Here is a 25,657-nt window from a genome sequence, read left to right on the forward strand (position 1 = left end):
CCATGTCCCAAAATTTCAGGCACATAAGTCTTTAAAATTCATTTTTATTATATTAAAATCGTTATCTTAAGATTTATCTTGAACCTTCTTTTATGCGTAGGTACACTTTTTCCCAGAGTCTCAAAAGGATAGAGGATGAACTATGTTAATAAGCACTGAGATATGGTCCACGAATCTTATAGCTCTGCACAAATTTTGACCCTCAGCTAACCAAAGCCTGTTCTTGTTTCCTCTTACTTCACAGATAGATACTGAGACATCATATGATATGAATACCACCCGGAGTATAACCAATAACTCAAGGTTTCAAGTGTCTGAGTTCATCCTCATGGGTTTCCCAGGAATTCATGAATGGCAGCACTGGCTCTGCTTGCCCCTGGCTCTGCTCTACCTCCTAGCTCTTGGTGCTAATCTTCTCATCTTGATCACCATCCAACATGAGCCTACACTGCATCAGCCCATGTATCATTTCCTTGGTATTTTGGCCGTAGTGGACATTGGCCTGGCTACTACCATCATGCCCAAGATCCTGGCCATCCTCTGGTTTAATTCCAAGGCCATCAGCCTCCCTGAGTGTTTTGCTCAGATCTATGCAATACATACTTTTATGGCTATGGAGTCAGGCATCTTTTTCTGCATGGCTGTTGATAGATATGTAGCCATTTGCTGTCCCCTTCAGTACACCTCCATAGTCACTGAGCCTTTTGTGATCAAAGTCACACTGTCTATCATACTCAGGAATGGCCTTTTGAGTATGCCACTTCCTGTACTGGCTGCCCAGAGACATTACTGCTCCAGGAATGAGATCGACCACTGCCTATGCTCCAACTTGGGGGTCACTAGCTTGGCGTGTGATGACATCACCATTAACAGATTTTACCAGTTGGCTTTGGCCTGGGTTATACTTGGGAGTGACATGGGTCTGGTCTTTGCTTCCTATGCTTTAATTATTCACTCAGTGCTGAAGCTGAGCTCCACTGAAGCAATATCTAAGGCCCTGAATACCTGCAGCTCTCATCTCATCCTCATTCTCTTTTTCTACACAGCCCTTATTGTAGTATCTGTCATCCATCTGGCAGAAATAAAAGTTCCCTTCATCCCTGTTCTCCTCAATGTGCTGCACAGTGTCATCCCCCCAGCCCTTAACCCCATGGTGTATGCCCTGAGGACCCAGGAGCTGAGAGTGGGCTTCCAGAGGGTGCTCAGTTTAGGTAAGAGTGTGGCCAGGAAGTGAGCTAACTTTAAGTGACAGATCACTATAAGTGATATTGTAGAAAGAGAACAGGCTTTGGGGCCCAACGTTCCTGGGTTAAAATTCCACATATCCCAATTGCTAGGAAAATCAATTCAAATTATCTCACCAATTTTATATATCACGTACTATGTGCAAGGCACTCTTTTAAACATTTCACAAATACTAACTCATTTAATTACCATAACAACCCTATGAAGCAAATCTAATTATTATTTATACATCTTACAGATGTGACAAGAAAGTTGAAAAACTTACCCAAGGTCAAAAAGAAAGGAAGTCACAGAGTGAAATTACAACCTTAGCAGTCAGGCTCCAGAGTCCCTACTCTTAACCCTTTCTCCCCATTCAAACTTGCTACTAATTTTCAAAAGTATAAATTATAGTACAATAAAAAAAGAATATGTAACTAAGTAAAATTATAAATAACCTATTTTTTAATTTTAAAAAGTCCACTTAAATTTTGGCAGCAATTTTCCTGTCTAATGGTAAATACAGAAGATCTTAAATCCTCTATTGTCACTCTAGAGGACCATCTTAGTCAAATAAATGTAAATCAAAAATTTGACAGGAATTATTTTGCTACTTTATAAACTCTTTACCACCTCTTGAGTTCATTTGCATTAGAGCCCAGAAAGGAATGTCCCAACCACTTTTTTTAACATTCAAAAATACTTGAACTTCTCTAATGAATTAAAATAATCCCAGTGACATCCAATGGTTCATTGGAAGTATAAAGGACAGCAAATGTATCTACAGGGGAACTTTCCTAATAAAAGAAATGATACGTTTGAGGAGAAGGAGAAGGAAAAGATGGGAAATTGTTTTTTTTTAAATTATTTCAGTTCCAGAGTATAGATCAGCAAGAGTGAAATGCTTCCCCCAGAATGACATGTGAATATGGTTGGCAGACTGTCCTAACCCAGTCACATGACATTATGGCCAACTTTGGGAAGAAAAGACTATCTTGTGCCAGTAAACTTGGAAGCCAAAATGTGACAATTGTAGGCCACTAAATTGAATCATCTTTCCTTTCACGGAATGAGTTATATAGCAAGCCCTTTATTATAGCTATTGACAAGGCAAACTGGACCATGTGCCTTCACCCACCTATTTTAAAAAGTGATCCAATATACCACGAACAGATGCATTGACAGCTGACAAACAATAGTACACGAATAGTTGGTACAAATTGCCTATTTCTCTTTCCACATGGTGTTTGGAATAAGTCCCTGAGATCCTTTAACATTTCAGGGAGAGAAAAATAAATCTCAAAGGAAAGTACTGGAATTTCTTCTAATCTGACCATTCAAGTGATTGAATTTCCATTCCTACTAATAGCTGATAGGATAATTCAGACAAAGCTTCCCAGTGAAAACAAGTAGAAATGATGGACAAAATATCTTTAAATGGGTATAGAGAGATTGGAAAAGCAACAAATTAGTAAAGATTATGTGACTAAGACCTGAGTGTAAAAGAAATCTCAGAGACTGCCTTTCATCTCCAACACGTAAAGAAAGCTTACAAGTTGTCATTCCCATCGTAACATCAAGAAAACCTGGACAAACTGAAAATCAACCACTTTTTTTGGACCCATCAGAGAACTGAGGTCACAGGCTAACTCATAGTCTGTAGTCAGAGAAATACCATTCCCTTAGATGGGAGATGGCTCTAATAATGTCTTTTTTCCAGGAGAAGAGGACTCTATTATAGAGAATGCTCTGGGTTTATTTCAAAATCTTAACTTTACCCTTCCTCCTGCCAGGAGCAGCAGCTCATTCTTGAATCCTTACTATGAGAATCTGCTGGGGTTCCTGGATATAAAGTGTGGGGCTCCCTAAGACTGCAGCCCCCAAGTATTTCTCATTCTCAATCTAGACCACACTCATCCTCCAGAAATTTGTCAAAATTACCTGTGAAGTCTTTCTACCAGTTTGTGGCTCCAGCAGCTTCTATTCCAAGTAGCCAGCTTCTCTGTATTCATTTGTCTTTCCAAACTTTGGAGAGGCAGTTTGCCCTGCAACATCAATTCTGTGGTGGGTCCAAAAAAACTCATTGATTTTTTTTTTCTTGATTTTTCTTCTTGTAAGGACAAAAGTGATGACTTCTAAAGTCCTAGTATTGGATTATAACCCAAAGTACACAGTAAATTTCCATAAGTCCAAACTGATATAAATAGACAATTCAATAATAAGTGAATGGAAGATAATAGACAAATCTCCCATATAAAAGAATTCCAAATAATTTATGTAAATACATCACCCTCAAGTAGGTGGAACATAACTGTTCACTTCTTAAGTGCATGGTGACTTCTCTCCAAAGAGTACAGTATGGGAAGGGGGGGAAAATAAGTTTACAGATGAAGAAACCTGACAAACACTACATTAGCCAGAGGATCAAGTTTACATCAATAGTGATAAATCATCTTCACATTCTAATATGATGAGAATGGCACTTTATCTCTGTGGTCTTCCTCCAAAACCTACATAATCCCAGTGTCATCATGAGAAAAACATCAGACAACCAAGAAGATCTTATGGAGACCTGACACCTACATGCAATGTGGTATCCTGGTGGAATCTTGGAATGGGAAAGATATATTAGGTAAAAGCTAAGGAAATATGAATAAAATATGTAATAATAAATCAAAGCTGGTTCTTTAATAGCGGCAACTGTACTGTAATAAAGAAAGTTATCGATAAAAGAACAAACTAGGAATGTGATATATGGGAACTCTCTGTCCTATTTTAACAACTTTTCTATAAATCTAAAACTGTTCTAAAATGAAAAGTCTGGTTTTCACTTGCTATTATCTATCTTTTTGATTATTGCCAGCCTAGTGGATGTTAAGTGATATTTCACTGTGGTTTTGATTTGCACTTCCTGATAACCAGTAATGTTGAGCATTTTTTCATGTACTTATTGGCCATATGTATGTCTCCTTTGGAGAAATGTCTATTCAGATCCTTTGTCCAATTTTAAATTTAAATTTTAGTTCAGTATTTGTCCTGCTCTTATTGAGTTCCAATTGTTCTTTGAATTTTCTAGATACAAGTTCCTTATCAGATATATGATTTACAAGAGTTTTCTCCCATTCTATTGGTTGTCTTTTTACTGACTCAATGGTATTCTTTGAAGCAAGAATGTTTTTAATTTTGATGAAGTCTTACTTATATATTTTTCTTTGTTGCTTGTACTTTTAATGTCATATGTACTTGGATTTTGCCTAACCCACAACATAAAGATTTAATCCTACATAATCTTTTAAAAATTTCATAATTTTTGTTCTTACACTCAGGTTTATGATTCATTTTGAGTTAAAATTTGTGGGTGACATGTGAGAAAGGGGTTCAACTTCATCCTTTTGTATGTGTTGAAAAGATTATTCTTCCCACTTAATTGACTTGATAATCTTGTCAAAAATGAGTTAATCTTGAGTGTGAGAGTTTATCTCTGGATTATCAATTCTATTCCATTGATCTATTTGTATATCCTTATATCAATACCACGCTGTTTTGATTTTATAGCTGTGAAGTAAATTTGGAAGTGTGAGTCCTCCAAATTTGCTCTTCTTTTTCAAGATTGTTTTAGCTCTTCTGGGTCCTTTGAATTTCCATATGAATTTTAGGATGTTTGTCCATTTCTGCCAAAAAGACAGGTGGACTTTTCATAGGGATTTCACTGAATCTTTTAATTAATTTAAGGAGTATTCTCATCTCAATGATATTAAGTCTTTTGATCTCTGAACACAAGATATCTTTCCCATTATTTATCCCATCTTTTGTTTCCTCAACAGTTTTGTTGTTTTAAGAGTATAAATCTTGCCATGCTTTTGTTAAATTTACTCCTAAATATTTTATTATTTGTAGTGGTATTGTAAATGAAATTTTTTCCTTAATTTTATTTTGAATAGTTCATTGCTAACACAGCAAAACACAAATGACTTTTATACAAAAGACTTTGTATCCTTCAATGTTGCTAACTCACTTATTAGTTATACTAGTTTTTTAGTGGATTCCTTAGGGTCTTCTACATGTAAGATGATGTCATCTTCAAATAAAGATAGTTTCACTCCTCTCTTTCCAATCAGAATGCCTTCATTTCAGTTTTTTGCCTTTTCCCTGGCTACACCTAAGTATGATGTTATACAGAAATGGTAAGAACAGATGTTCTAATCTTAGTTCTGATTTTAGAGGGAAAACCTTCAGTCTTTCATCATTAAGTATGTTGTTAACTTTGGGTTTTTTGCAGATCCCTTTGTGAGACTGAAGGAGTTCATGTCTGTTCCTAGTTCATATGTGTTTTTATCATGAAAAGAGTACTGTATTTTGTCATATGTTTTTTCTACATCTTGAGATGATCATGTGTTTTTGCTTTTTATTCTATTGATGTGATGTCTTATATTAATCGATTTTCAGATGTTAAACCAATCTTGCATTTCTGAGATAAATCACACGATTATGGTGTATAACCATTTTTATATATTACTGAATTCTATTTGCTAGAATTTTCTTGAGGATTTTTTTTGTCTAAACATGTATTTTGAATGCCCCAATTATAATTTTTATACCCTCTTTTTCAATATACTCTGTCAATTAACCAAATGTTAATAATTTCTTAAATCAAATTGACTCTGAGACATAGGACCCTCAGACATAGAACCTATACCATTGGAGTTACCACATGGCTGAGAACCATAGAGACACATGCTCCAGATGAAACCAAGATCAAAGAAGTTAAAAAAATCTTCCCTGGTCTGTAAGAAGAGAAAAAGAAAACTTTGACTAAGCTTTGCTAACTATAGCTGTGCATACTCAGCATTATCAACTGTTGTTCAAAACTAACCATGATTTTCTTTCCCTCCTTAGTATATGAATGACTTGTTTTTTCTAGAAAGACAAGGTCCAGAAGTCAAGATTCACAAGGCCAAATGCAGGCTGAAGATGAAAATTAACCAGAAATGTGCAGACAGTCAAGGGAAAAGAAATTGAGTCTTCAAGGACAAACACAGGCTGGTAGGAATGCACCAACCAGAAAGGCCAAGTGCTCCCTCTCCCCTACCTAAAACCCTAGATAAAAACCCATAGTTTTTTCCCTTCAGAATGGTATATCTGAGTTTTAACTCCCATCTCGTCTGGCTGCATTTTGACAGTAAACCTCTTTCCTTGCCACAAACCTGGCATTCCAGTTATTGGCCTTCCTGTGTGGTGGGTAAATGAACCTGTGTTTGTGTTCAGTAACACAGAGACAAGAAGAGAGGAAGGCACTGAGCTCTATATGCCCATTTTTTTTCCTTTACATTAGCCACTCATATGAAGACGCTGCTACTCTAGAGAATAAGTGAGGGATGAACAGTAGCCAGGAGAGTTATTACAATGGATTGGCCTGCACAAGACACAAACCATCAAGAAGGGGGAAGTGTGCCACCCTAACATTTGTAAACAATCATCAGGATTGGATTCTATTTAGCTGGTGTATAAGAGACACTAGATTATAGTGGTTTCACCAATGGAGTCTATTTATCTCATCACATACACAGACAGACACAGACTCAGGCTGTTTAGAGTTGTTAAGGCACCTCTTTTATGCCATCAAAATGCCAAATTGAGGCTGGCCCAGTGGCACAGCAGTTAAGTTCACATGTTCCACTTCAGTGGCCTGGGGTTCGCCAGTTAAGATCCCGGGTGCAGACCTACGCACCGCTTGTCAAGCCATGCTGTGGCAGGTGTCCCACATATAAAATAGAGGAAGATTCACAAAGATGTTAGCTCATGGCCAATCTTCCTCAGCAAAAAGAGGAGGATTGGTGGCAGATGTTAGCTCAGGGCTAGTCTTCCTCAAAGAAAAAAAAACAAAGACCAAGTTCTTTCTACTTTCTGCTCTGCCATCCTAAACTATGACTACCATCCTCCACATTCAATTCCATATCCCAGATTAGAAAAAGAAAAAAAGGAAAAGGACGCCTCAACAGACTTTTACATCTGATTGAAGAGAAATGAGTCTGAGGTTCCTCTCCTCAAGGAAGACTCAAAAGCTGAGTACTCTAGCTTCAGAGTCTCTATAGTGGAAAGTTATGGAAAGGTGGGTTTGAAAGGATGTTGCAAGCTAACTCTCAGCAAAAACAGACAATACACATCATGTTATTTTCATGCCTTATTTTCAGAAATTGACAGAATATTGAGCCATGAGGAAGGTCTCAAAAATTCCAAAGAGCAAATAAGTTCCAAAGATCTCTGAATCAACATAACAAACTCAGCACTCACTGTAGCTTCCTCCTTCCACCCAAAAACCTCACAATACTGACAAGATATTCGATAATAAATCAATCCATAACATGATACGAAACAAATGGAGAGCCATTGATGAAACAGAAAAAATGGGGAAACTCCAAAGATGAAAGACAACTGTGATGGAATTATGGAAGAATGGAAGCCCAAAAGGTGCACAAGAAAGGACAACTACAAAAATAATGAAGACTCAGACTCTAAAATCTCTGATATTAAGAGAAACAGAGTACCACAAGAAAACAAACCTGGTGACTAATGTATAGTACAGTAGGAGTAGCCAGGCAGGTCTATCTTTCTGCACATACACTCTTGGACCAAGAAGTAGGCTAAAAGTTAAGTAACAGCAGTGGGTATTCCAGAATATTGGAGACTGGGTCAGAAAACAGGACAGTGACCCACATGACCATAAACAATCATGACCCATGAGGCATAAGCTCAACCATAAATCAAGGTATTAGCACACCCCATGTCCCCCTACAACAGGTTGCATCAACAAATACATCAGCATTATTACATTGCCTGTTAGAAAGAAAAACAATCAACCAATGACCAGGATGGCTAAACTTTGGAAAGGTTTCTTCCTGACTATAGGCTGAAAGCATTTTCTTGAGAAAACTTGTAATTGCAAATTCTTTCTCTTCCCCTTTGTGGTGTATATATATCTTCTTATAACCTCCTGCCAGTTTTACAACCTAAGAAATGTCTTTCTCAAGGACCTTGGAATTATCTCTTGAAATGTAAACATTGAAGGAGATGGCACTCTATCTTCCAGTCTCTGTGAAGGGTAGTATCCTAACTTCAAGGGTGTCAATTAACAAACACAGAGGCCCTAATCACAGACAAAAACATTTGCAATCTCAGGAATAATTCAATGTGCTTGACACATCCCATTGATCAACCTCCCACTAAAGTCCTCCAGTATTTTTCCACTAGCTCAGCGCAGGACTTAAACCCATTCCACTTAACACCTTACCCCAGTGCAACCCCACCTTTTATTTTAGCAGAACTGGGTATCCAGACTTGGTCTATTCTCTCTTCCCCATTGCTGATAATAGGATCAAAATAAAATCAACTTCCATTTGCTCATCCTGTCCAGTACAATTTTTCTTTAATACCAAATACAACTATCTATTTGAGAAAAATCAATAAAAACTTCTGCACAGCAAAGGAAACCATCAACAAGATGAAAAGACAATCTAACAATTGGGAGAAGATATTTGCAAACCACATATCAGATAAGGGGCTAATATCCAAAATATACAAAGAACTCATACAGCTCAACAACAAAAAACTAACAACGCAATTAAAAGATGGGCAAAAGATCTGAACAGAGATTTCTCCAAAGAAGATATACAGATGGCCAACAGACATATGAAAAGATGCTCAACATCATTAGCTATCAGAGAAATGCAAATCAAAACTACAACGAGGTATCACCTCACTCCAGTCAGAATGGCTATAATTAACAAGACAGGAAACAACAAATGTTGGAGAGGATGTGGAGAGATGGGAACCCTTGTACACTGCTGGTGGGAGTACAAACTGGTACAGCCACTATGGAAAGCAGTGTGGAGTTTCCTCAGAAAATTAAGAATAGATCTACCATATGATCCAGCTATCCCACTGCTCGGTATTTATCCAAAGAACTTGATATCACAAAGGCATAAAGATACCTGCACCCCTATGTTCATTGCAGCATTATACACAATAGCCAAGACTTGGAAGCAACCTAGGTGCCCATGAAGGGACGAATGGATAAAGAAGATGTGGGATTTATACACTATGGAGTACTACTCAGCCATAAGAAATGATGAAATCTGGCCATTTGTGACAACATGGATGGACCTTGAGGGTATTATGCTGAGTGAAATAAGTCAGAGGGAGAAAGCCAAATACTGTATGACCTCACTCATAAGTAGAAGATAAAAACAATGACAATCATACACACAGCAACGGAGAATGGATTGGTGGTTACCTTAGTGGAAGGAGGGGAGGGCAAAAGGGGTGATTAGGCTCACATGTAAGGGGATGGACTATAATTAGTTTTTGGATGCTGAACATGATGTAATCTACACAGAATTCAGAATGTATTATGGTGTACATCCGAAAGCTATATAATGTTACAATCCAATGTTACTGTAATTAAAAAATAAGTGAATTTTAAGAAAAATGAAAGAGTGACATTAAAGTGAACAAACAACTCACACCTGAAGAGATAGAATAAATTCAACAACATCAACCAAAAAGGCTCCTCACAAGATAACCTTCTCTGTCCCAGCTCTCTATTTCGGGATGCCAGTCACTCATTCCTTCAGGTTTAGAGGTGGTGGCAAGTGTTGTAACACGCCCTAGGTAACTGCGCTGTTACTTAGAATCTCTTAGTGACCACATCCTTGTAAATAGTCCTTTGTAAGTAATCCCTTCTCAAATTATTCTAGTGGCCATCTATTCTCTAGTGGGACTTTATCTAATTCAGTGCTCATTCAATTAGACAGTATCAAAGTCACTATCAAAATCAATTTCAGCGTCATGATAGGACACATTTAAGATGGCCATAAATTAAAAAGGTGAGGAGTTGAAGGCAATATACAAAGATAACTCTTACAACAGGATGGATCAGTGAAAAGCAGAACCTGAGGCTACAGGGCTGTGACTGGGAAGTGCCATGGAAATATCTAGGCAGAAGTAAGTGGAATAGAGATAGTTTTTGAAGTTGAGAGTCCTTGGAACCTTCATAAATTGAAGTCTGTGATTCAGGAGAGTAGAAGACTGTTGATACATAAAAAAAGGAGATACAATCAGTTCTGCTATGTCACTTGGTTTGAATGCACAAACATGTTCCAACCAATGATATATTGTGAAACAATTTCAGGATAATTGAATTTCACCTTTACCTTTGTGCAGTTTGAATGCATAAAACTGCATCAAGCTGCATGGGAATATGCAAAACACACACACGCATACATGTCTAACATCTGCCAGCTGCCTTCATTCACTTTACAACTTTCCATCTGATTTCAGATAAAGTTCTTTCTAGCACTTCATAGTAACTCAACCCTTCTGCAACCCTTCTGCCCACTTCCACAAGGAATTTCATGTATTTTTCACACTAGTGTTGTACTCATTGTAGGATTTGTATTTTTCTTAACCATTTAACATGTTTAAGACTCTGCTACTGTTTATATTAGTTTTCTTTTTTATCTGTCACTGATAAGATTTTTGAAGGCTGTGCTCCTAATTCCATTTTTCCATAAGTGCTGTAGTTTTTCTTATGGAATTTTGCATAGCACAGTGATTTTTACAAACTGACTATACTTGCCAGAGTGAGTGGAGCGGAAACCAAGCCTAGATAGAAGGTTGAACACATCTCTTCCAAACATTCAAGCTGGCAGAGCCATCCATCTGGTGGGCCTGCCCCCTGGGACTAGGTTTGAGTAGGACTGTTCCATAAAGTGACCAAGACAAGCCTCCAAAGTCACTGAGGGCCCTTCCTGCTGGAGTGAGACAACAGCTTGCCCCAGGGGTAGCTGGATGAGACTAAGGAGTGCCATGGCATGAGCCCAGAGAGGATCAGTCCAAGACCAGGTCTTTTCACACCTGTGATTTATAACCAAAACCCAAGGAGTGGTAGAGAGAGGGTTAGCTCTGAGCAACAAAAGGCCAAGCACAGGGAGCAACAGCCAGGAAAGTGAAGGGAGGCCAAAAAGAGGCATCAGCCTGAGGGCATCTTCATGATCTCTCTTGCAGTAGTAAATAAACCAGCCAATGTTATGGACTCTGGGAGGGGAATCAATAGAGGCAGTCTACCTACTTTTGCTCTGTCCTGGTCTATGTATCTGGTCCAGTATCCTTGGATTTCTCAATTTTCCTTTCTTTACCTTCCAATAGGCTCATCACCTTGTAGGAGTTAGGAGCTATATCTGGGAATGAGTCCAAAACTGAGTTCTTACTTGGCCATGTTGGAGACTATGGGGCTCTCCAGCCAGAGGAATACATATGCAAAGACCTCTTGGCTGTCACAGTGTCAGGCACACAGGAGTGTCTCTGTAAAACTTTTATGGGTTTTATGATCTATAGTATCTCCTCACACTGTGCCATTCCCTTCTCCAAGCCAACTGGGAACAGTAATAGTTTGGGATACCGGGACCTGACAGTTGATGAGCAGGATCCCATGGGAATCTTCATCTTACCTTCTGTTAAGGTGCTACTGGGTGCCAGGAGTCAAGATGTGAGGGACAGGATTTGAAACTGACTTGAAACTCAAATCTATGTCTATCTGCTTGACCACACAGATCAGCTTCTTAAACATTATAGCACTTTCAACATTCTGAAATGTCATATTGAATCTTTTCAGAATTTCTTAACAAAAGAATACTTTTTCCTGCCTTTATATTATCCTGCACTGAACTCTGCTATTTGATATCTGTATGAATTTGGGTAGCTAATTTACCCTATGTAAATATCAGCTATTCAATAAGTATTTATTTTTTATTGTCAACTATATGTCCAGCACCAGATTAGTCACAAAGATAAACAGGTGAATAAAGTAGTTAAGGTCCCTGCCACCCTCAATGAGATTCCATTATAGTAGTTACATTAGGTAGTATTATCAGAACTTCCCATTGTTTATAAAATAAAACCAGTTTTCATAATATGGACTACTCCAGACTACACATGAACTGGACTGTTAGCTTCATGAGCATTAGATCCAAGTTGATTTTGTTCCCCATTAATGTGGTGTCTCACACAGTGTTTAGAATGTAGTAGGATCAACACATTCTTAGCTAATTAATTAAATCAAGATCATACATAATATGACTCCTTCCTACATCTCCAGTGTATTTAGAACCATTTTTCTGAGTGAGCAATTACTCCAGTCGTAAACATTGAATGTCTCTTGGGAGTTTAGGATGATGAAGTTAAAGTAAAACCATTCAGATTCATTGTGTGATTATTTTCTCCTTTATATCCTAGGTCCAACCATAGAGAAGGCAGATAGTTGGGTTCAACCCAGTGTGCCGTTTGTTCTCTATTTGATCACAAATCCATTTCCTCTTTATTTTTCCTGCTCTGTGCTGGGCAAGGCTGATCTCCATGGCCTGCTTTATCTGGGTTCCCTAACCTGACTCTCTGGCTTCCAGTTCAGTCAATAGGAGTCACCTGCAGGAGATAAAAATGTAGGAGGAGAAAGAGGCTGGGGTACTTATTCCTACCTCACCCTTCACCTTGATACAGTTAGGACAATGGCTGTGTTTCTCTCTAGCTGGACATCCTAGTAGAAAGCCCCTTTTCCACAGCGCTAGAGCTCATCAGGTTGGAGTAACAGTGTTCCCTCCACTCACCATTTCAAGCCTGGGGTAATAGTAGCATCCTGCAGCTGAAAGCTCCTAGGTGCTTTGTTTGGTTCCCTTGACCCTGCCAACACTTCTACAAATAGTTCCTTTTTAAGTTCCTTTCAGTTAAACCCTTTTCCTGTGCTGTTTCCGGCTTAGACCATGCATGATATAGTAACTGGTACCAGAAGAAGATGCAAGAACAGACCCTCAAAATGGTATTCTAAGATGGCTCACTCACACACTTCAGCATGTGGAAAACCTTCTTGCCAAGGCAGAATGGAATATGAGGAAGTGTATCATGGAGTGACATCTCAATAATACAAATTACCACCAATATGGTATAAGATGGAGGGCAGGTGGATAGCAAGGTGCTATGAGGAGAAAGACTATAAAGTGGCCTGTCTAGGTTAAAATCCCAGCACCATCGCTTACAAGCTGTGTTACTTAGGGCAAATCAGTTTACCTCTCTGGGTCTCCGTTTTCTTATTTAACATGAAGATAATAATAGTACACTTACCTCACAGGTTTCTTGTGAAGAATAAAAGAATCAACATATAAATAGCACTTAGAACAGTGCTGGGCTCATAGTAAGAAGTGTGTAAGTGATAGCTATTATTGATAACACTGTTTTATACATAAATTAATTACTTTACGTCCTTGTATTTTCTCTTTGGTAGAGACTCCTCACATGCTCCTCAGGCCTTCTTCCAAGATGGAACCAACTAAAAATGTAAAGCTCAGTCTCTAACGCCTATTTACTCCATTTATACATATTTTTCTCATTATACTGTCATTACAATGAAGAGAGAGTCCAGGCTGGGTTTTCAGATACATTTGTTGGAGACAAAATACAAGCCTGGCCCCTGAGCTGGCTGAGAGTTCATTTATGTGGTGGTTAACTTTATGTGTCAACTTGACTGGGCTAAGAGATGCCCAGATAGCTGGCAAAACATTATATCTGGGTATTCTGTGAGGGTGTTTCTGGAAGTGATCAGGTGAAGAGCATTGATTTCTAGGATGGGAGATATGTCCTCCTAATCATAAACAGAAAATCACACAGAAAATTATTAAAATGAAAAAAGGAGCACTCAGTGCAGAGGTATCCAGTTTGTAAATTCATCCTGTATCACAAACAATTATTGAGGGTGTTTGTTGCATTGTGGAATAAGTCAGGCAATTAGCATTGAGAAGTAAATGAAACATATAAGACACCCGTCTTCCTAGAGCCTACAGTTTAACATGAAAGATATATAATACAATTAATATCACAAAATTAAATTAAAATTGTAATCATGCTGATTAAAGATGTTGGATTGGAAACATGATTTACTTCCTTTCTCTCCCAAAGTTCCCATTTAATGGCTAAGTAAATAAGAAAATAAGACAATTTAATAACAGTCCCAGAATATGGGGAAGTGTACAAGGGTCAGTTAAAATTCTTTGAGAAATTTCTTGAATTCATAAATCAGATTGGCTTGTACTTACAGAAAAGCCAGAATGAAGAAACCTTCAAACCAATGTAGGTATGTGTGTGTGGAGGGTAGGGATTATGAGTTAGAGAATGAGGAATTGAAGACATTAAAACTTGATGCAGAGATGGGAAATGTTCTTATTAAGAGATCCAGGAGTGATATCAGCATAATGGTGCAGTGAGTTGTTCCCTTAGTCTCTCCCCTCTAAGTTACAACTAAATGGACATTCATTAACCAAGAGAGGATTCTCTACAAAGCGCAATAGTATGTCTGAGAGATCCACTCAGCCATATATCTGAAGGAGGGGGTACTGGATCCCCAGGAAGCAGTGGAAGGAGGTGAGTGGATCCCCCCCATCCCCAGTGGCAGTGATCTAGGTTGATGGTCCTCACACAGTAGCCAGCATGTGTCTATAAGAGGAGGTAGGGGGCAAGCAGACCTGTGTGTGAACATTTTCACTTTCAGAGTTGCAGCCTGACCTGTAGGAGTGCCCACCATGCCCTGTGTTTCTAAACCCTGTCATTGCAGTGAATCCAGAAAGAAAGAATCGGAGTCAATTCCAAGATAGGTTTGGTTCTCCAAGTTAGAAATAGAGAAAAAGTATGGAAAACCAGCTCCACAGATCAGCAAAATGTACTCTATCTCTGGTTCCAGGCAAAAAGCTTCTCTACTTCAGCAAAAGAAGAGGGAATCCAGCTTACCTCTTCATTTTTCTATTCACAGCCTGAGAGGAATTCTACCTGTTAGCAAATCCCTGCACAGTGACATACAAGTCCTACAATCAGGGCATGGGAGCTGTGTCCTTCACGGCCTCTGAGGAAACTCCCATCAACTACCCAGACCAGTTAATTCTCATCTATGAACAGATAAATAAGAGTAAGAATCTATAGATATTGGAGGAATACTAGCAAGAAAGGGAAAGACCAAGCTAAACAAGCAGAAAAGCTAATCCATTAGACAGGAGTGAAAGCAGATTTAAAAAGGCACTTAAAAAATAAGTAATGTATTGTTAAATGCCCTTTTTGATGCATCTTTAAGATGGCAGAAAGGTATAGCAGAAAAGAAAAGAAAAGGTCAAAAAAAGGGCCATTGCTAAATTTAGCTAAATGGCTATACAGTTTAAATATTTAAATATTTTCATAATGTTGATAAACATTTAGCATCAGTTTATAGATGAAAATAGAGAAAACACAAATAAACACTGCTAGGAATAAAATAGGGGATATACTGCAGGCACAGTAGAAAATAAAATACAAGAAAAAGATATAAACAATTTTCTGATAGCAAATTCGAAAGAGAGCAAAATAAAAACATTTTAAACAAACAGAAATGGCAAACCTTTCCAAAGAAAATTCTAAAAGATATACTTCAAGCACAAGATATATCCCACTTGGAAGATCTGAGATGAAAAACATGTACTTTTTAAGCTATAGGTCAGTCTGCTGCAACAAAGTTTTCCAAAAATATATGGGCCTAAACCAAATATGTTTATTTCTGACTCAGGTTAAGTCAGAGTTGGAGACCCAGAGTATATCAGGAACAAAGGCTCTTCTAAAGTGCCGCTCTGCTATCTTCACCACACATCTCCTATGATCAAAGGAAGCTGTTTCAGATCCCACCATCATATCCACATTCCCAGTATCAGCAATGGTATAAATAGAAGGAGAGAGAAGACTACTTCCTTTTATAACCTACCCAAATTAAGTACTTCTAGGGTCAAGAGAGTTGTTTTCCAATGGACGTGATAGACCATAGCCTGGGCTTCTCCTGGACAACTTAACAGAGTTTAAGTCCTAGAGCTAGAACCAAGGTGATGAGAATGTATAATTCCTCCTGCAATAAGAACAACTCATACCACACCTCCCTAATTGACCCACATGAGACAACCAAATTAAAGACCTAATTCACAGTCTGTGCAACAAAACTATTTACTCGGAGTAAAATTTACAAAGAAAGGAGAAACTGGAAAAACCAACCATCCACTCCACCCCTTCTACCACTATGGAATCCCAAGACAGGATATTCTCATCACCTGAGCATCTTACCTCAAGGTGACAATGACTTCACTTCTTCCAGGACTAAACAAAAGTTATTACTTTTTAGGAATACAACACAGTTAAGCCAGATCTTACAGCAACATCCAACAAACAGGGTGCAATACACCAATTGTGACAATCTTCTTGTAAGTTTTACCCAGTTCCTGTTAGTAAATGGGCGATCTAATTAACATCAATACATATCCACATTTCATAAACAGCATTGTTGCTTTTGCATTTATTGCCAAAGCTATGTTTACCAACACCAGACTCTAGCACATTTTATGTTTTAGATTCTGATGATTATTAAGTTAATACTTACAAAATTTATATGTATTCAATACTTGGTCTTATTTTCTCTTTATTCAAATCAAAAATATAAATAAATTAAAGTACAATAAATTAAATACACAGATTTTTTTTTAAAAGGATCCACTATATACATATGTTTCTTCTTTTAAAGAAGGGGTCGGGCCATATCATTCATAGACGTTATTACAGTATCTGCCTCACTTAAGTTTGTTTTGTAAGTTAGTAAGACCCATATTGCAATGAAAGTGTTTTCTCACATTGTGGACTTCTCAAAGACTTTAAGGAACACTCCTTTGCTACACAGGAGCCGAGTGACCCACAGCTCACAGCGCTAACTGAGAGAGTCTGAAAATACTCTAAAACTAAAACCAGGCAAAGACTGGGAATTCCCATTTCGATTTCAGATGATGTTCCGTGGTCAGTCATTGGGTAAAGACAGAAAAATTGCATATCCGGAGCTATTATCTATTTTCCTATCCCCAAGTCCTTTCCATCACAAGGAGTAGAGAAATGTTGGCATAAGGAGCAAAAGAAAGGACGGGGAAAATATTTGCAAATCCAGCTATCTGCTTCAGGTACATCTGAAGCAGCTATGGAGCCAAGTACCCATAGGTGTTCTTTGCCATGAGACTAGTAGGACTAGAGGGACTTCTGTTTATGGAATGACCTTCGTCCATATACTCTAGACCAGCCATGGGCTCCTGGCAGTGTCTTTGACAGGAGCCTCTGAAGAAAATAATTGGTATATGTTCAGATCCATCCTTTTGTGTAGAATACCCTGAGTACTCGCTGGCGGATCTGCTGAGTCTTCACTCCATAGACAAGAGGATTGAGTGCAGGTGGCACAAGGAGGTAGAGTGTGGCCAGAAGAACATGGACATGATGGGGTACATGGTGGCCAACGCGGTGAGTAAGGAAGGAGAATATTCCAGGAACATAGAAGACCAGGATGACACAAATATGAGACCCACAAGTGCTAAACGCCTTAAGTTGGGCCTCACCACCTGGTACATTCAGCACTGTCTGGAGGATGAGGGCATAGGAAATACCAATGACCAGGACATCTAGCCCAATCACAAGCAGTGCCACTGCTAACCCATATGCTTGGTTCACTGTGGTTTCTGAGCAAGCAAGTTTTACCACAGCCATATGTTCGCAATAGGCATGGCCTATGACAGTGGTCTGGCAGAAGACAAGTCTCCGCAACAGGATAGGGAAAGGGAGGAGGAGGAGGAATCCCCTCACCAGCACTGCCATGCCAATGCGCCCTATGAGCCCTGGATGCAGGATGGTGGAATGGTGCAGAGGGTGACATATGGCTACATAGCGATCCAGAGCCATGGCCACAAGTACACCTGACTCCATGGAAGAGAACGCATGGATGAAGAACATCTGGATCAGACAGTCGGTGTACCCAATCTCATGGGCATGAGCCAGGAGTACTGCAAGGGTTTTGGGTGCAGTGGAGGAGGACAGGACCAGGTCAATGCCAGATAACATGGCCAGGAAGAGGTACATAGGGTGGTGCAAGGATGAGTCAGTCAAGATGATGAAGATAATGGTAACATTACCCACTAGAGCAAGGAGGTAAAGGACACACAGTGGCAATGCTATCCAGTGCTGGCTTTCTTCCAAACCTGGGATGCCAATCAGGAAAAAAGAAGGCTGGAGTAGCCTCCTGCTGGAATTACTAAGGGCCATCATCAATGGCTCAGAGAGGGAAGAAGGAAAAGAAACCAAAAGCATGATTGCTCCATTCCTGATGTATTATCACATTGCCCAGATCTGGCTACTATCTTCATGAGAAGAAGAAAGAGGCTTAAACTGCAACACAAGGAAATAAAGTTAAATACAAGGAAGAAAATCTCCTTTTCTTGAGATAATTTTTTAAAAGTGAGACATTCACATGTCTGAATTAGAATTAGTCTGGTTTCATTTAGAGACAAGTAAGCATATGCTCCTTTTAGAGAGCTTTTTAAACTCTACCATTCAATTATTTATAATTTGGAATGTCAGTTTGAAAGCATTCTCTTTATTACCTCTTGGCATTACTGAATACTGTAAATCAATCTGTTGTTCTTTAAATGGGTGTCCCTCAGTTTCCAGGATACAGAACTGTACAGTTGTTCCTCCTAGTTTCCCCATCCCACCGCCTTCTCTATCTACCTACCATTACATATTGTTGATTCCAGGGTTCAATCCTCTTCTCTCTTTTATATTCTGTATATTACCTCTGATTAGATTCATCCATTTGCATGGTTTTAACTATTTCTATAGTTTAATTTCTTCCAAATCTATGTGTCTAAGTCAAATATCTTTCTGGAACACAAACTCATCTTTCCATTTGCTTCCTAAATACCTATACTTTGCACTCAACATATTGAAGACTGAATTAACTCACCTCTTCTTCCCTAATCTGCTGCACCTCCTTTTTGTCCATATTTTTATGAATTATATCACTATCTACCTATCCAACCCAATGTAGAAACTTGGAAACTATCTTTACTCATTCTTATCTCTCATCCCTTTTACCTATTCACTACTTGCTGTTGTTTGTATTTTTAACCTCTTTTATATTCACTCCTTTTTCTCAAACCCAAATGACCGCCTAATTCACACTCCCAACTTCTCTCACCTGCATTGTTTCCTCAGCTCTCTCTGCCTTTGCAATTAATCCTTTTCAACCCACTCCCCACTCTGAAGTCAGAGGGTTCTAAAAAGCATCTTAGAAGGTCTCATTGACTGTGTTAGGACACTTTCTTTTATGACCTTTCTTTGCTCATCCACAATTTCCTGCTATATCTATATTATGGGAACTCTTTCATTGCCTTAGTGGTTTGTTTCAAGAAAAGGATCATATCTCACTAAATTCTATAACTACAAACTAGCTGGTAGAGGCTTCACAGTGTAGTGGAATAAGCACAAGCTCTGAATGCAGACATACAAGGTTTTAAATTCTGTCTTTCATCTTCTATAAATGACTTTGGCAGGATACTTAAACTCTCTGAATCAAGATATCTCACTGGATGGTAGAACAAGTGATATAAATCTTACATATTTATTACAAATAATACTAAATTAAAGTCTTGATATGTAGGTATTCTATAACTATACATGACTCATACTTGGTTCTTTAATCTTACCCTGAAAGGCAGGTCCATTCTTCGTACTTACCCAAGGCAGAGCTGGTGACTGTGAACAAGGCACTGGGCTGGTGAGATATTATTACGAATTGGCAGGTCCCAGAGGACACACAGACAATCTGGACAGATCCAAAGTTAGCCTCTAGATTGGCTGAAGGCACACAAAGCTAAGTCTACTGCCCCAGGGATAGCTGGTTGGGCAGAGAGGTAGAACAGGGAATGTCACCTGCCCCTGAACAGGTGGCCCGTTTCTTTCCAGTGTTGGTCATCATCCCTAAGCCTGTACATCCTGATGGCTGTGCTAGGAAACCTCATGCTCAGTGAGCTAGGAAAACTCACATGGCTCTATAAGCTCAGACTTCTTGTTCTCACAGAACAAATGCAGACTCAATAAATTCTTTAGTGGATTCTGTGGCTCAATATGCTCTATCTTCCATCTGCTGAGTGTTGACTGCTCAAAGCTCATAATTGAGTCACTCTCCTTTGGACAAAGAGAGATGACTCACCAAAGGCTATTTTTCCTTCCTGAGTATAGCTCTCACCCAATGACTGGTGTATGTAAGAATACAAAGACTTGACCTTCTCTCTTCAGTTTGAACCATCACTGAAAGGCCATCCCTCTCAAGAGCCTCTCCTGGAATTAGCTCAGGCATCTGGGGCAATTGGATCACAGTTTAACTTCTTCCTCTACTCCATGCTGCTTGTATAATTCCTTGACAGGTGCCATTTCCAAGTACACTTCACAATAAGCTTCTTGAATATAAATCTCTGCCTGAGAGTCTATTTCTGGAGAACTTAACCTAAGACAAATGCCACCCATCATAGGTGAATTGAACCCTCTGCTTCTCTTCTGGGGGATTGTGACAGATCCATGGACATCAATTCCCCCACCATGGCAAATATGTGATGAATATAGCTTCTCAGATAGCCCATCCCAGCAAGTTCCCAATGAGATAAGCTAAGACCTCCAATATCATATCTCCCCCATCACCAAGCAGACTTTTTCCTTTGTCCCTTGTCTGACAGAGCAACTATCAGTCCACTCAATGACCATGTTCCCCTTTGGAACAATGTTTCAATTGCAGTCTTTTCATTTCTCCAATCAACAAGTATTTCATGTATAGCTCATGGGAAGGCTCATTTATTCATTCATTCAATAGATATTAAATATCAATCAAGTCCAAGTACTCTACTAGATGTCAGACAAAACAATTAATATAATAAAATGGCCCTTGTCATCACGGATCATGATATGATATATATTAATTAGATGATCACAGAAATAACTAACAATGAAATTTCTCTAAATTAAAACTACAGTGTTATAAAGCATAAAATATTTCATAAAGCATATAATAAGAAAATCTTATCAGTCTAGGGAGGTTGGCAAACCCCTTCCTGATTCAAATTAGTGACCAGAAAAATGGGTTAAAAGTTAAGGGAACTGCGAGGGTAGGCTGAGGACACAAAATCCCTGATGCAGGAGGGAAGGGAAATTGATATTGTCAAGGACCTGAAAGAATCAAGAAATTTGGGAATGTAGTTCTCAGGAACTGAGCCTGGTGTGGAAGCAGAAACTGTAGCATGCACATTAAGTCATGTTAAAGGGTGATGAAAAGTCGTGAAGATTTTAAGCAGAAGATTTAGAGATGATCAGAATCTTATTGTCTAATACCACACTAGGAGTATGGATAGGAAGGAGTGAAGCATAGACGCTGGGAAATCTGCTGGAAACAAATGCAGTGGTCTCTAGAGAGGTTCAAGAATATGCCATGGGAATGGATAAATGAGGCAAGGGTCTTTTGGGGAAAAGAAACCAAAAACATGAAGACCCAGAGTGTTCAATGGGTCATTCACATGAATACTGAAGTCTCCCACCAAGACTATGGCCCACCAAAAAACAGAGAAGATATTAATCAAGTCATCATTTGGAATGCAACCAGGTTAAATATCAATAACTTGGAGTGGTAGAGAATTATACGCATGAATGACATGAACCTCAAAAGCACCAGTCTGTGTTTGTTTGTTTGCTAGACTTTTTTTACAGGAAAGAATTGAAAATTGCATTTAGGAACAAGAACAGTGAACTCACTGCCAAAACAGGGGTAGAAGTATGAGAAAATGAATGGTCCCCACTTAGGAGAAAGTATAACATTTTCTTCATAAAAAGTTTGGAATAATGAGAGCACCAGCTTCCTGCACATTTTGTAGACATTAAACGAGAGAGTTTATGTGCAAAGGTTTTTTCTCAATGGCACAAGTTACCACAGAGTAAGAGCTGAACAGGAACTGCTCATACTATCAAGATTTTACACTAATACAACATACTCAGACTAAGAGGATTCAAAGCTTAGCCAAAGCACTTAAAGACCTCTAAGCCTATTGGTGGTAATCATCACTCAATCCTCCAACCACCAAGGAAACTTCCTCTGCAACCCTGTGGTTGCTCAGCCTTTCCTGCAGACTTTTCTTCCATTCTCACCCATGAAGCAAGGACAAAAGTCGGGGAGGGGTGTCTTCACTTTTTCCCCTTTATTTCATCAGCTATCTTCATACTAATAATATTGAAGATTAATATTTAACAGAGGAAAAATGAGGTCATAAAGTATGGCATAGAGCAGAAGCCACTTAGGAAAGAGATTGAGGCAGACTCCCCCTAGCAACCATAAATTTAGCCTTGACCCTCCACCTACTCACCCAACAACCCAGGCCCAGTCTTCCAAACCCTGGTCATCTACAGTATCTCTTTAACCTGACCCAACCCATGCCCCATTCCTGCCCATTGCCTCTCATTAAGAATTATTCCTTTATGACTTGGAATCAATCTCTACCACAGCACTGTCACATTTCATCATAATTTCTATATTTTCAAGTTCATTTCATCATCACACTGAGAGCCTGGTAAATACTCAGGATAAGGAAGAAAATCATGAAGAAAAGGAGAGCAAACAAAGAAAAGATGGAAGACAAATGCTGATTTTCTGATTGCTCTTTGCTTACATACAGCAGTAAGTCTGCCTTATAAGAGTAATCACATCTTCTAGTGTGTCTGCACAGTGTCCAAAATACTCAGCTGAAATTACATTTGAAAAGACAGTGTTAAGGTGGTGGTAGTCATGATGATGACAGTAGAGACAATAGTGTTAATAATTGTGATTGCAATGGTAATTTTGTGACAACTAATCTCATTTCTTCCATAAAAATTTATTGAGTGCTGAATGTGTTACACTTTGGAGATTTATGTATTTATCTAAAACACACATATGTCAATGTGACCAATGAGCAAATGTGCTAGCAATGACACAGTCCATTAAAATAATGTTTTATTTATTGAGCAAACGTTTATTGAGAGCCTATCATGTGCATGTACTATGCTAAGAATACAATTCACCACTTAGTAGGGATGGGAGCAGAGATTATTCAACCAATTGTTATATATATAGTTATAAATTATGATGGATAATGAAATAAATATACACGGAGTTCTGAGTTCAGAAACAAGTGACCTGATCTAGTTAGAAGAATCTTCTTCAAAGAGGTGAGGTTTGAACTGAAGTTCAAGATGATTAGGAATGTCGAGTATAAAGACAGGGAGATGCATTCCATTAGGAAGAGCCCAGACTACCCACGGCTGGAGGAAGGATGGACACTTGAGGAACTAAAGAAGGGTATTTATGTATATTAGAAATATGTAACACTCAGTCAACGTTACACACATTGTAAGGGTATGTAAATACTTAACATACAACAAACACATTAAAGTGAGTGCCAATGGTACGAACTGGAAGAGAATGGGCAAAAGAGTTAGGAATGAAGACAGAAAATAAACAAACAAAACAAGAATTAGAATGATAATTATTATGTGCAATAAATTTTAACTCAAGTCTTTGCACTTGAGACTAAAAATGAAGAAATAAAAGAAGAATTAGCATTACTTTCAGAGGTTACAAGTACATAACACTATGGGCATGATAGAGAGTCATCCACCTCAAAAACAGGCTGAAAAATACATGGAATAAAGAAATCAAGCTTACCTGCAATTTTGGAGTCAGATGGAACATGAATATTTTAGAGTTTCTCTCATAAACTTGAAACTCTAAAGTATCACTGTAGTTTGCTACCTTTGTTTCTGTGATGACAAAGTTTTTCTGATAGAGGGGCCTGTCTGCTCCCACAGACTTTCTGTGTCAGGGTCATGGTGGTGGGAAGTGGTGCATGTTTTCATGTGTTTAAAATATGCACCCAGTTCATCTCTTCCTGCACTCCTCAGTCACCTGATCAAGGTCTGTCAAGGTCCTAATTGTTTCTTAATTGCCTGATGCATTTATCTTGTCAACACAAGTAAATCATAAACTTTTAGAAGAAAAAGGATTCAAAAAAATTACTTTCTAATTGATCAGTTGTGATACCCCAGCACGTCTCAGTTTTCCATCCCAATATCTAAACACTATACGCCTCAGAAGAGATTTACCAACTTCCAGGTGCTTCCTGGATAACTTCATTTGCTTTCTCTTCACTGTCCCCACTAGGTAAATGACCTGGGCTGTGGGGCTCCTACCTCACAGGGGAGGGTCACCCTGGCCCCTGAAGTCTAGCCGATGAGAACTATACTCAGGTAGGATGGATCTGCTTGGGGCTTAGAATTTTAAACAGTCACTCCCGGATCTGCTTTGTCTTAATCCCATAGACAATGGGGTCCAGTGCGGGGGGAAAGAGCAAGTAGAGATTGGCAAGGATGACCTTGGCAGCAGAGGCTGTGTGTGGGCCAAAGTGCTGCATGGCTACAGAAAGAAATCCTGGTCCATAGAAGAAGAGGATGACACAGATATGAGCCGTGCAGGTGCTGCCTACTTTAGCACATGCCTCAGGTGAAAGGAAATGAATCATAGTCCTCACAATCTGCCCATAGGAGTAAGCAATAAAGGACACATCCCCTACACCAAGAAAGATTGCCACAGCAAAGGCATAGAGGTTATCCATGGTGGTGGCCCCACAGGCCAGTTTCACCACTGCCATATGCTCACAGTAGGTATAGGCAATCATGTGGGAGTCACAGTAGGGCAGCCGATGGGCCAGGCTTGGAAAGGAGATGGCCAACCCCACACCTCGCAGCACCACCAGGCCTCCAATCTTAGCAACAACAATGGGAGTAAGAATGATTCCATAACGCAGTGGGTTACAAATGGCCACAAAGCGGTCCAGGGCCATGGCCACCAGCACTCCTGACTCCATGGCAGAGAATGCATGGATGAAGAACATCTGGAAAAGAAAAGAGTGGGAGCTGTTGGCTGTGATGCCAAACCAGAAAATGGCCAGCATCTTGAGCAGAGTGGAGAGAACCAAGTCAACAAAGGAGAGCATGGCAAGAAAGAAAAACATAGGCTGGTGAAGGCTTTGTTCTGTCCAGATGAGAAAAAGCAGGACACTATTCCCAGTCACTGCCAGGAAGAACATGAAGCAAAAAGGAAGTGAAATCCAAATGTGGGCAGCACTCAGTCCTGGGATGCCAGTCAAAAAGAAAATATGTGGGAAGAGTTGTGAATTATTGGAAAGAATCGTGGTGATCATTTCATTTAGAAGAGTGAAGTGTCACTGCAAAGAAAGGGAGGCAAGTTACATTCAATGATGTGGAGGTTGGGAGCTCAGAATATATGGTCTCACTGACACACCATATCCGTCACATTTCCCCCATAGTTCTCAGAAAACAGTAAGAAATAATTTTCAGTTTAGTCAATATTTCTGCAAGATCTTCAAATACAGAAGACACCAGTCAGCTTGGTCCATGGGAAATGCACTGGGCAAGATCAGAAACCAGGTCC

At 39.1% G+C, this 25,657-nt stretch overlaps 3 protein-coding genes across 3 annotated transcripts; 1 reads left to right on the plus strand and 2 right to left on the minus strand.

Annotated features, from left to right (window-relative positions):
- Positions 1–268: 268 nt before the first annotated feature.
- On the plus strand, positions 269–1,234 carry LOC103553520 (olfactory receptor 56B34-like). Its single transcript, XM_008524112.2, has one exon. The coding sequence runs from the start codon at positions 269–271 to the stop codon at positions 1,232–1,234; it is 966 nt and encodes a 321-aa protein (XP_008522334.2).
- Positions 1,235–17,445: 16,211 nt separating this feature from the next.
- LOC103553540 (olfactory receptor 52L1-like) lies at positions 17,446–18,441 on the minus strand. The gene has a single exon (XM_008524143.2). The coding sequence runs from the start codon at positions 18,439–18,441 to the stop codon at positions 17,446–17,448; it is 996 nt and encodes a 331-aa protein (XP_008522365.2).
- A 6,050-nt stretch (positions 18,442–24,491) lies between these two features.
- Positions 24,492–25,406, minus strand: LOC103553541 (olfactory receptor 52K1-like). Its single transcript, XM_008524144.1, has one exon. It carries the CDS (start codon positions 25,404–25,406, stop codon positions 24,492–24,494), a length of 915 nt encoding a protein of 304 aa, XP_008522366.1.
- Between the last annotated feature and the right edge of the window lie 251 nt (positions 25,407–25,657).

Source organism: Equus przewalskii, chromosome 6, assembly GCF_037783145.1.
Source record: "Equus przewalskii isolate Varuska chromosome 6, EquPr2, whole genome shotgun sequence".
Lineage (NCBI taxonomy): Eukaryota > Metazoa > Chordata > Mammalia > Perissodactyla > Equidae > Equus > Equus przewalskii.

Bases quoted from the DNA above. Each gene is read 5' to 3' on its own strand.
- LOC103553541 (XM_008524144.1), bottom strand. From the start codon at position 25,406: ATGATCACCACGATTCTTTCCAATAATTCACAACTCTTCCCACATATT.
- LOC103553540 (XM_008524143.2), bottom strand. From the start codon at position 18,441: ATGCTTTTGGTTTCTTTTCCTTCTTCCCTCTCTGAGCCATTGATGATG.
- LOC103553520 (XM_008524112.2), top strand. From the start codon at position 269: ATGAATACCACCCGGAGTATAACCAATAACTCAAGGTTTCAAGTGTCT.